The sequence below is a fragment of the Macaca nemestrina genome, chromosome 4, assembly GCF_043159975.1.
Source record: "Macaca nemestrina isolate mMacNem1 chromosome 4, mMacNem.hap1, whole genome shotgun sequence".
NCBI classification, from domain to species: Eukaryota; Metazoa; Chordata; class Mammalia; order Primates; family Cercopithecidae; genus Macaca; species Macaca nemestrina.
The window spans coordinates 86,972,932-86,985,774 of NC_092128.1; the positions used below are offsets into that span (position 1 = coordinate 86,972,932).

Here is a 12,843-nt window from a genome sequence, read left to right on the forward strand (position 1 = left end):
TAAATACAATGCCTTCATTATTGAAATTGCTACCAAAGTTCAGAAAGATTTGCCATTGCATGTTTTAATGTTTGCTCTATAATCAGCATGTTTTAGAAAGCTTATGTAAACATTTTCATGTAAAAAGTCAGACTCAGGGATCATGCTTATTTATTTCTTCATGGGCTAGAACTGAGAAGTGAGTAACTAGATTTGAGCAACTTCTTATCTAGGGGCTTTGGCTTATTTCCTCTTATTACAGTGAGAAAATTACAAGCAAGTCTGTCTTAATGCTGGACTTTCTTAAACTATAAAAGTAAAAAAAAAAAAAAAGAAAAATAGACTACCCTCCCTGAAGAGCCAATATCCTTTAATATCATCAAAACATCTTAAATAAGAAGCCAGAAATTTAATAAAGGGATAAGAGAATTAAGGTGGTGAACATGGCGCAATTAAATTTAAATCCTAGTAATATTTTAGAAAACATATTATTCCTACTTAAAAACAAACAGATCAAGTCAGAATTTAAGATACCTAACCAGTAGATAAGCAAGAAATGACCTGACTCTTCACTGAAAGGCAACTAGAAATGAATAGTATAATGCAGATAGGTGTATTATAAAACCACAAATGCGTATTTTCATACATTAAAAAACTATATGTGGCTTAAGATTTAGTGATTGGTATATTTTCACAAAAGCATATCCCCACTGGAGGATCAAACTATTTTTTGTTACCTTACTTTATAGTAAGAATGAAGCATAAGGTTGACTCAAACCAATGATGTAAATACATACCAGTAGGTAATATATTGTTTAGTGGTCCGTATTTTAATACATTTTATATTGTGCTGGTTTCAGCTTGCAAGCCTATGAACAAAATTAAACTCTCTTTCCTTGCGTCTTAACTTCAATACTTCTAATACAAAAGTATTTTTGGTAAACAAAAAAAAGTAGTATGTTTAATAGTGAACTTTTAGTTCCTTGTGTTTCTGAACTCCTCTTTTGAAAGATGTGTCTGTACATAAGATCTGTGGTCTAATTATTTCTTTTTTCTTTTTTCTTTTTTTTTTTTTTTTGGTCTAATTATTTCAATTGTGACTTAGAAACTTTTGAGCCATAAGTACAAATTCTGAACCTTTTTTTTAAAAAAAGAAAATAGTAAAAATGAAAAGATTACAAGGTACATTTTTAGCTGGAAAAAGTGGCAAATTATCTGTGGTACTCTTTTTGAACACTATTTCTTTATATTCCTCCTTACAAAGTGTTTTAGAATGATACAGTGATTACAAACATACATATAAACAACGACAAAAGCATAATAGTCATGAATAGTGTCTGTGTAAAACATCTGTGTTTTTCCTGTCCATTAAAATCCAGAATCTAAAAGGAATTACTGTAGATGTGTTTATTATTAAACCAACTCATTTCTAAACAGCATTAGTACATTGTCACTTTCCATTCAGTAAGAGGAAGTTTGAATCTTAATTAAAGTATACTTCCTTACCAGTTGTCAAAGGTGAATAATGAGATGGAAGAAAAACTAATAAATCTTGCTATTTTCTATAAACAAAACTAAATGCCAAACATGACACACCTTCCTGATTCTCCATGGAGAAAGTCCTTTTATATTTCCATTGTGATCAAAATCAGAAACATTGATAGGATTCTCAGAGACTATAAACACATGCCCTAATTTTACAAACAAGTCTCTTTACTGAGTGGGAAAGAAAGTAAGGAATTTTGCATATGACCCAATTCTACCACTCTTCCACTCTCATTCCTGGAAAATGGTTCTTGGACAGATAGCTCCTGATTCTGGAAATCACTTACCTTTGCTCTAAAATGATATACAGCATCTATTAGGCAATACGCTGCAAATGTTTCAAAGCATTCAGACTTATTGCCATTGACTTAGAATGTCAAATCTTTAAAATTAGGTTGACTTCACATTTCTCCTATCTAGTTTCATTTCCTACCCTTTTTGATGCTTTCAAATCCTCCAGCATGAACGTGATGCTCTTCACTTGACTCCATTAAACACTGCAATTTTACAGTTCCTTGTACAGCTGCTTATGCAGTTTGGATAATTAGTGTTGCATAAAGTGAAAACAAACAAAGATATCTCCCTCACTCACATATTATTCAAGGAAATTCTACATAAAACTGCTGCAAGCAGGATACACACATTTTATTTCAATGCACTAAAATAATGCCCTGTACATTAGAAAACATTCAATTTTGCAAAGCCTAATTATTCAGTTTGTTCTTTTAGACTATTTGTCATGCCACTATGTTTTCTATATTTCATTACTCAAAATATCAGAAACTAGACAAAGACTAAAATCAAATCCCATTTTCAATTTTTCATTGATATAAGTAATAGAGCTGGAGTTTTACTGAGTAAATAGTTATAGGAAATCAGATGAATCCCAATGAAGTATATCAATATTTTCTGTAAGTCCACAACATGTTTTCCCTGAAGACTACCAGTAGGATTCCACTTGTCAAATTGCCTTCTTTTTGTTTCTATTCCTCTTAACTTACTATATAACTATCCCCTGGAAATACCTTTCTAGAACCTCTGCAACACAACACCTTTTGTATTACATGCTTTTACTGTATGCATCTCAACTTTCTCAATTGTAATACCACCATTTTCTAGAATTATTTTGTAACACCGACTTCACTAACCTGAATCAAAATAATATAGCCTACCTATGCACTGCCATTAATACAATGCTCTAATTAAAACATAAAACTCATAGTGTCAAAAATAATTCCTTTTATTATGACATGAGTTGGGATAGTGAGGAAGTCTCACAAAAACAAGGGATATGGGACAATTTTTTAAAAATAACTTATACCTCTATTTTTGCCAGTTTAATATTTGTCTTAAGTAAAGTTCCGATCTCCTCTATTTATATTCTTAACACTACTTTTATTGATTTTGCAGTGTTCTATACTGAATCTCTTTTCAAATACATAAGTTGAAAAAGCAATACATTAGGTAAAAAAATGCAGTCTGTAATTTCATAATTTCAAGATAATGCATTTAATTTTCTCACTTCATAATGATCTTCTAAATTATGGTGACTCTATGGAGTCTCCTTTTATGACACACAGAAGCTGCCCTGCACCAGGTGAGACAGCACGGCAGGCAAGGTGAACATTAGCCTTCCTCTTATACTATTGTGTGTCCCACCCTTATCAAAGAAGGCTTTCTTTGGCTAATTCATCTTAAAAATGTGGTAGAACAAGGTAGAGAATAAGTGTATAACACCCATTCTTCATATGTATGCCCATGTAATTTTGAAGGATATCATCTCCAGGTGTATGAATTCCTTGAGAACTGAAACCTTGTTGGAAGTTCGTACTACCCCTTGGTGGCCAGCACATTACATTGTACAGAATAGACATTGGGCACTCAGAAAATAAGCTGGATGTTTGGACTTAGAATGAATAGAAAGATTTGAGTCTTTCCGTGCCAACAGCACTCTCACAAACGTGAACATTCCTAAAACCCATCAGATTTTCTGTGAGAAGCGTGGCAAGCACCAATGCCACAAAGTGACAGAGGACAAGAAGAGCAAGGATTCTCTGTCTGCCCAGGGAAAGTAGTGTTATGACAGATGGCAGGGTGGCTCTGGTGGGTAGACTAAGCCAGTTATCCAGAAAAAAGCTAAAACTACAAAGATGATTGTGCTAAGGCTTGAGTGCATTAAACCCAGCCCAACTGCAGATCTAAGAGAATGCTAGCTATCAAAAGATGCAAGCATTTTGAACTGGAAGAAGATAAGTAGAGAGAGGGCCAAGTGATAGTTCTAAGGGTCTTTTTTTTTTTTGAGATGAGTCTCGCTCTGTTGTCCAGGCTGGAGGGCAGTGGAACAATCTCGGCTCACTGAAGCCTCTGCTTCCCAGGGATTCAAGTGATTGTCCTGCTTCAGCCTCTCCAGTAGCTGGGATTATAGGTGCTCCCCACCACAATCGGCTAGTTTTTGTATTTCTAGTAGAGACGGGGTTTCACACTGTTGGCCAGGTTGGTCTCGAACTCCTGATCTCAGGTGATCTGAAAGCCTCAGCCTCCCAAAGTGCTGGGATTACAGGCATGAGCCACGGCGCCCAGCCCTAAGTGTCATCTTTTGTTTTATTACGAATAAAATAAAATCTTGAGTTTACATTCACACAAAAAAAGAAAGATTTGAAAGCAAATCTAAAACGCAGAGTTTTAGGTTGTACCATCTGAAATACAACCACTACGGAATGAGATCCTTTAGGAATGTATATAAGAACAAGCTATTAAACAAAATATTCATTTTGGTTTTTTAAAAAATTTAAGCTTGGTATCTAAAATAATATAGCCACTTTATAATTAAATCAAGAAAGACAAATTTTAGTAATGTGAGAATGACCACAAGGTTACTGAAGAACCAGAACTTAAAGCTATGGCTGAAGATGCCCATTTCAATATTACATCCACATTTTTTTCACTTATATGCAATTTCCCTCTCTTTAATAAAAATTAGAAAATGATACAATTGCACTAATGTGTTTGATAGGTATCTGATCCAAATCAAGCTCTTTAAAAACAATTGTACAGATAACGTAAAAATAACTTTTGCCTTTCTACTACCCTATGTCCTCTTCCAGCTGTTATCACTCTCAGTGCAATAAAAAAGTATATACATATACACATGTGTATGGATAGATACATGTATATAATTTGTATTTTTTTTTTTTTGTATTTAAACATGTCTAGCCCTATTTACCCTATAAACTCCTTAATCTTCATGGGGGTGAGTAGCAAGAAATACTTAGCCTACAATATCAGCACTTCAGTATTACTGTGGTAGGCAGCATTTGATATGGTTCCTAATGATAACCCTCGTGTAGTTACCTCCCCTGAGTGTGGGTACAGCAAAGGGGATGGGATGTCAGTTGCTGATGTTACAGAGGACTGTGACTTCCATCTTCTGGTTCTCTCTTGCTTTCTATGATGTTTCCAGACACTCTGTGCAAAGGCCCTTGTGGCAAAAAACAGAAGCAGGCCTGCAGTAAGGAGCTCATGAAATCGTGAACTGAGGCCTCAGTGCAATAGCACACGAGGAACTGAATTATGTCAACAGCCAGGTGAGTGAGCTACTTGGGAAAATTTCCGGGAGAGCTTTGAGATGGTTGCATCCTTGATGGAGACCGAGAGCCTGAGGACCCACAGAAACCGTGAGACAATAAATACTGGGTTATGTAGTAATAGCTAACAAATGCACTGTTCAGAAAAATTTGCTCATTAAAAATTTCCATGGCAGCACCCTCCTTAAGTTAGAGGATGCTTCTCTTCATTCTCATAGAGAAAGTAGCTTTTCTGATCCAGAAAAAAAAAAAAAAAAAAAAAAAGAAAGAAAAGATCTGGATACAAACATACTGTTAAATAGAAATAAAACCTACTGTTCAATACGTCAGTAGGGTGACAATAGTTAACAATCAAAATACATTCAAAATATCTGGAAGAGCATAACTAAAATGTTCCTAGCATAAAGAAAAGATAAATAATATTCAAGGTGATGAATATCCTGATTACCCTGATTTTATTTTTACACATGATGTGAATGGATCAAATTACCAAATGTACCCTGAAAATACATGCATTATGTATTGACAAAATAATCTGTAGCAGAAGGTGTGTGTTTAATATTGCATTTCATTTACATATTTCTAAGTAAAACAAGCTTAACGCCATTCTCTAATGAGTCTGCCAAGTAAGCTAACCAAACTCTCTAAAAACAGTTTTTTTCAAAATTACAAATTTTTGAAAACATATTTTATGACCTTTGCATTTTCCCAAAGAATGACTAAGTCTAAACAATAAAAGCCAAAACAATATTGAAAGTGAAAAATATTTAGTCTCAGAAACATTCCCACATCAAAAAAGCCTGATTACTTTGAAGAGGGTATTATGGGTTTCTGTAAACAGATTTGGTGTTGCATGTTTGGTACATCTGCCATATGATTCGGTGCCATGGAAAGTTTTGTGTGTTTAGTAAATAATTCCCAGTTAAATTCCAAGTAATCGTTCATTGTAGAAAGTTGAACTTCTAAATCTAACCTCACCCATAATTACCATAAAAAAATCAGTGTTCTGCTAACTGACAGCATACACCCATTTGTTCTCCAAAGGATCATGCATACTTAAAGATGATTTCTCTATCTAGTGGACACAGAGCAAATGCTGACCTTTGAGATGAAAAAATGGATGTCGGTGGTACCCTATACATTCAGATCTTTAGGACCAAAGCTGTAATAGAGCAGTGAAAACTGTTCCTGTATCATTATCAGTTGATTTAAGGTAATCACACGGAGTTTGACAATCAAGAATGTTTCTTGGATGTCCTTTACAGTAAACAGAAAACTTTCAAAGCCCAGACAATAGAGAAGAACAATATTACTTACGTCATCGAGTAGAACAATATGGTTTATACTTTGTAACACAAGACCAATACATACAGGTTTATATAATTTAATTTCATTACCAAAAATATTTATTTTATTGTTCCATATCCTGTTTTGGAGATTTTTTTAATAATAATTCTCATAAATCGTTTACAATTTTTTTTAAAAAAACAAAAATGTACAGAACTGCTTTGGTAACTTTCTTATTTGTATGTCTCTCAGATCTGCAGTTGTAGGAACAAAAGAAAACATAGAATTCAGGTTAAGGGAGAGGATAAGAGAGTGCTTCTGCTTTATCCCGTGGCCTCTCCACGGCTTGGTTTTTGCAGGTCTGCCCATTAGTGCCATCCTTTCCAATGTCCCCATCCAATTAAAATACCGAGTAAGCTAACATGGCTTTCAAAGTTCTATTTCCCACTATACGTTAGTGAAATGACAGTTTAGTGGGGAAGAAATAAGAGAAAACAGATAGGCTAAAATGATATACACTCCTCACCATGCTGCCACATTTAATATGCTCCTCAGCCTTCCTCTGATGGATCCTAACTCCCCAACTCTCTTCCACTGTACTTTGATCAAGACATCTGACAAAAGAACAGCTCCCTCTCTGAACTCTACTGAAATATATACACAGTAATGAATAATTTCTCCAGTAAAAGAAAGGAAATAATAGTGCAGGTGAAGTTTGTGGTTACATATGGAAAGGAAAGAAAAACCAGGCTCAGTTCCAGAATGTCTGTGTGTCAGAGTGAGATATGTATGTATAACGCATCTCTGGACACAGCCAGCAACACCATCCTCTGTCTCCACTTTCTCATCCAACATAGGCTTTAATGTGGAAGTTCTGACATCTGCATTTTACAAATGAAGAACCTGGGGCCTATAAAACTTACATTGCTAGTCTGAGGTGATATAACTAGTTTTTCCAATGTGGAGGGCAACAGACACTAGTTCAGTGAAAGAAACAATCAGTTATAATAGCTTATGGGAAACTTTTTAACTTTGAACTTACGTGCTTCTATTGCTAAATCCCTAAGCATGTAAAATGCACAGGTTAAAGACAAAACTGCTTACAGTACTTTAGATATTTTATAGGCTTTAAAATTTTTACTGTCACAGAAGTTCACATGCAAAATTAAAAAATATATAGTTGCAAATATTTGCATTAAAAAGTCATTATAGAGGTATTTTCAGATTTCAACAAAATTAAGACTACACACTCTAAGCTATTGGCTTAGGCTATTCATGCCAAAAATATTCTGTCTCTGTAAGTTCACTGCTAGATCAAATACAGATTTTTAGGTGATTAGTACAGGTTCCTCAAATATAATTTTGTATCATGGACCTTAATGATGACTTGCATAGAAAAGTTAGATTAATAATTACAAGTGAATAATATTTTACACATAGAATTATTTAAAATTATACTTAAAAGGGACTTAGTCTAATTTAATTTTGCTACCAAAAAATTTCATTTTATTGTTCCATATCCTGTTTTGGGGATTTTTATAATAATTTTCAACAATCTTTTACAGCCAGGCACAGTAGCTCACACTTGTAATCTCAGCACTTTGGGTGGCCGAGGCGGGTGGATCACCTGAGGTCAGAAGTTCAAGACCAACTGGGTCAACATGGTGAAACCCCCGACTCTACTAAATATACAAAAATTAGCTGGGCATGGTGGTGGGTGCCTGTAATCCCAGCTACTAGGGAAACTATGGCAGGAGAATCGCTTGAACCCAGGAGGTGGAGGTTGCAATGAGCCGAGATTGTGCCATTGCGCGCCAGCCTGGGCAATTAAGAGCAAAACTTTGTCTCAAAAAAAAAAAAAAAAAAAAAAATTAACAGAACTGCTTTAGTAACTTTCTTATTTGTCCCTTAGTCTCTTTTAAGTATTAAACTATGAAAGCTCATTTTAATTAGCCACAGTCATGTCTATAGGATTATTTGAGAGAGAGAGGTAAAGCCTGGTTTCAATTCATTCAACAAATTGTGAAAGCAAGCTTTATGTTACACTTCTAATCTAGAGCAAGAATTTCAAATCATCCCAAATTACTTTACATGAGTTACTGAGCATTGGATAAAGTCAGAAAACTTTATACTATGTGTAAATGGCCAAGCCAATAACATAATCCGTAAGTCTATATTTAAGCTATCTACAAAGAGGTTGTTTTAAGTAATAAATTTTCTTTTTGAGTTAATGTTAAATCTGAATTTCAAGTAAACATGAAGGACTTTTCAATTCAAGTATGTTCTATGTAACATTTGGAAAATGCACTAAAAATTATTGTTTATGTGAAATTCAAATTAACTGGACATCATATATATAACCTGGCAACATTACTCTCTACTGGAAAGTCAACTACAGTGCAGTGCATACAGACTCTTTTTGCCTGACCAAATGAGAGTTCCAGGGATTATTTATACTCTCCAATTTCTGATTGAGATTTGCCTCAATAAAGTCTATTTTCTAACTGCACTATGTGACAATAGTAGCATTTGTCAATGACTCCTTTAGACAACAAGAGAAAAAGAACAGATCTTCCCCACTGTAATAATCTGAGTACAACCAAAAAAGCTTTTTTTTTCTTTTTCTTTTTTTTTCTTTTTTGAGACAGGGCCTCACTCTGTTTCTCAGGCTGGAGTGCAGGGGCGGGGATCTCTGCTCACTGCAACCTCCGCCTCCACCTCCCAGATTCAAGCAATTCTCCCACCTCAGCCTCCCAGGTAGCTGGGACTACAGGTGCCCACAACCATGTCTGGCTAACTTTTTAATTTTTTTGTAGAGACAGGGGTTTCACCATGTTGGCCAGGCTCCTCTTGAACTCCTGACCTCAAGTGATCCACCCAACTCAGCCTCCCAAAGTGTTAGGATTACAGGCATGAGCCACCACACCCAGCCCAAAAAGAATCTCTTAAAGAGAAAATATTACTGACCATGGATACAGATCTGAGTTCTGTTACTCTACCAGTTATCTGTCTTTGGGCAAATAAATATATGTAACTCCTTGGGCCTTGGTTGTCCTGACTTCAGTAGCCTCCTACAGCATTAACATTTTGCAATTCCATTATCCGACGTGAACTAAAATTTGCCTAGTTGTTGATAACTGAGGTCATGCTTGCATATTTTGGAAGCAGAAGAAACAACCACCTCTAAGTTAAAAGAAAACCAAGGGACTAGCTAAAAGATGGTCCTTATATTTAATTAAAATGCATAGTTTCAGAAGAAATGTTACCCACAGGTTAAAAATGCAGCTGAAATAATTTCATAAACAATAGCTGTTGTTACCCATAAATAACTTTAAATATCTGTCATTCGCTGGACATTCAATACCAAATTATTTTTGAGACCACCAAAAAAAGCAGTGGACTATTTAACTTGCTAGACTCTTGTATGGTACCTCCAAGAAACTCTAAAGTAGTCACAAATTCAATGAAAGCTATCTGTGCACAAAGGACAAATCCACAGATTCTCCAAAGTTTTTCCCCTAAATCTATTTCCTAATAGATTTTCCAAATTCTTTGTTTTAAATAGCATTTCTCTGCACAAAGAATCTGTAATGCTAGCTCATTATGTCTTCAGTGTACCTAGCATGCAGCTGTTGAAGACAGTGACAATGAATGCATTTCTCTAGTTAAGTACCATGCCCTCGTATAATCTGAATGCTAGGCAGTGCTTTCAAATGATTAAATAACCTGTTTAGGGAGAGAAACAATTGACTACCAATATCTTTAACATAACATGAAAGTAAACAATCTTAAATTATACCAGTAGACAAGGATTACGGCTTTGTAGGGTTTCCAGATAAATATAAGAATTTTATTAGATTTGAAATGCAAATTTCATATTTGGAACAAACTTACAAAAAGTATTATATATTTGAAATTCAATTTTAACTGGGCAAATCATGCTTCTATTTGATAAACTTGACAGTTCTATTTGAGATACCTAATATGAGATGTTTGCTCATTAGCATTTCCCAAATACTAGTGAGTTTTATTGGTTTCTATTTTTTTCTAGAGGCAAGAGGTTCTACTATGATAGCACACACATAGATGAGTAACTTTCCAGCCATAATTTCACTTGACATTAATATCCTCTGCTTTTAACAAATCAGATACCTACCATTAAAACTAGTCTACAGAACAGACATTCGGAAGATAAACATTTTACCTACCTGTGGGTAAGATATGAGAAGGCCATATAACAAAATATTTCTTTCTTTTACTTTCTTTGAAAATTCTTTAATCTGCATTAGGTTTTCCATTTTCTGACTGGGAGGTACTAATTTAAAATCAAGAAAATGAACCTGCAAAATACAAAAGACAATCTTTAGAATATCATTCCCTTCAACTTTCTCTGGAAGGAAAAAACATTAAAGAAGCTCAAAACCCATATGATTACAATATTGCAATAATCTTCATTAACTTGTGTTAATTTCTAGTTGTGCTTCAAGACATACTTAAGGTCAATGAATCCTCCTTTATAAATACAGATGTAGTAAACACTTACAGAGAACATGAGGTTGAAAAACCAAATGCTAGTATTCTCTTTCGCTTAGAGTCAAATGCATAAAGTATATGTGATTTCATCAAATCATTCAACTTAATTCATAATTTTTAACTAAGCGAGATAGAAATACAGTATTACATATACTAAGAAATTAACAATATAAATAAAATTCAAGAAGAGTGATCATCCATTTAAGTAAATTAAGTTTTTAAAAAGAATCTCTTTCAATGTAATCAATAATCGTCATCTCTAACATGTAATTATTTCTTAGACTAAGAGGGTTTTTATAGAGACTACTTTTAAGCAGTTATGTTTTTCTTGAAAATATTCTAGTGATCATTTTTAAAACTTTTAAATTTTTTATTGATACATAATACTTCTACATATTTATGGGGTACTGTGATATTTTCTTACATGCATAGAATGTGTATTGATCAAGTCAGTATATCTAAGCTGACCACTGATATTGAATATTGAACATTTATCATTTCTATATTTTAGGAACATTTAAAGTCCTCTTTTCTATTTTTAAATACATAATATATTAACTCTTGTCACTCTTGGCCAGGCATGGTGGCTCACTCCTGTAATCCCAGCAGTTTGAGAGGCTGAGGCAGGCAGATCACTTGAGCCTAGAAGTTTGAGACCAGCCTAGGCAACAAGGCGAAATGCTGTCTCTACAAAAAATACAAAAGTTAGCCAGGCATGGTGGCATATGCCTGTAACTCACTACATACCCCCATGCCAGCTGGACTAAGGAACAACACTGCTGCTTAATGTTAAAAGTCTCAACATTCTATTTAACTTTTTGAACTACGGAATTACCTTTGTTACTTAGATGCCATCTACGAACTGACTTATTTCTATGTTACCCATCAAACCAACTACTTAAATTACAGGAAAACTTCAAGACTTTAAGGAGACATAGGAAAAGTATTTACAGGCTCTTTCATGAATTAACTTAAACACAGATACAGAACTCAACCTTATGAAATGCATAATTAGGTTAACAAAATTCAAGCATGAAGAAGTAGGATGCATCTCAAAATTCTCTTTTACCAGATGCAAAGGCCTGATGATGACATGAAAACAGAAGACAATCTCCTGCAGATGTTCTTCCTAATACCATGAAACTTAAGTGTATACTTTAAATAGTGCTACTAAGTTTGAACTTCTAAAATATACCAACTACTTATATGTTCTAGGAAAAAAATTCAGTTGGTACAAAATCACAATTTTAAAAAAACAGAGCAGTTTTACATAACCACAGCAGACAGTTGCGAAATGATAACTCAAGAGAAATGTAAATGTTTTTGCCTTAATAAACTTACAGCCAGGACAGGCTTGCATCTATTGAAATACAGCCAAGCATTTCATATAGGTTGAGTTCTGCAGATTTGCTTATAGCTACACATCCAGTAGATATTTTTTGATGTCTTTTTGTACCGTTCACTAATTCACTACATAGAAATTACAGTAAAACAGTATTTCCCATGCAGCGTGACATTTCCAACAGTTCTTTCTTGCATATACATAAAAAAGATAAGGCTATCCTTCTGCCCTCCAAAAAAGAATATCTAATTTCATTTTAATGAAAGGTAGCACATTTACTCATATAAACTGGTAAACTGCTTAAACATTTAACATGTGGTTAGCCTCATGGCTTAGTGGGTGGGCGAGGTTTCTGGCTCTCGGTGTTTGGAAAAGGCTCCTCTGCGTCTTGTGTGTCTTTACACTCAGCTCTACGCAAGCTTTATGTTTGTCTAGCAATCATTTCATATATTCCTGGTCCCAGATGAATTCCAGTTAACTTTTTATATGTTAAAATGGGATTTTTTACTTCCGAGAACAGACATATTAATTAAAGGACTATAAGAAAGTATCCAGCACGAGGTACTTTAAAAC

General features: G+C 34.4%; 1 protein-coding gene across 6 annotated transcripts in view; it reads right to left on the bottom strand.

The window, feature by feature from the left end:
* CRPPA (CDP-L-ribitol pyrophosphorylase A) overlaps window positions 1–12,843 on the bottom strand; it is a 333,853-nt gene that overhangs the window by 120,267 nt on the left and 200,743 nt on the right. For 5 of the 6 annotated variants that reach the window (XM_011731042.3, XM_071094909.1, XM_071094910.1 and 2 more), the window contains exon 9: window positions 10,604–10,735. In XM_011731042.3, the coding sequence (XP_011729344.2) occupies window positions 10,604–10,735 (132 nt within the window). Of the gene's footprint in view, window positions 1–10,603; window positions 10,736–12,843 lie in introns of those variants that run through there. The other variant, XM_011731044.3, reaches the window with a different exon arrangement.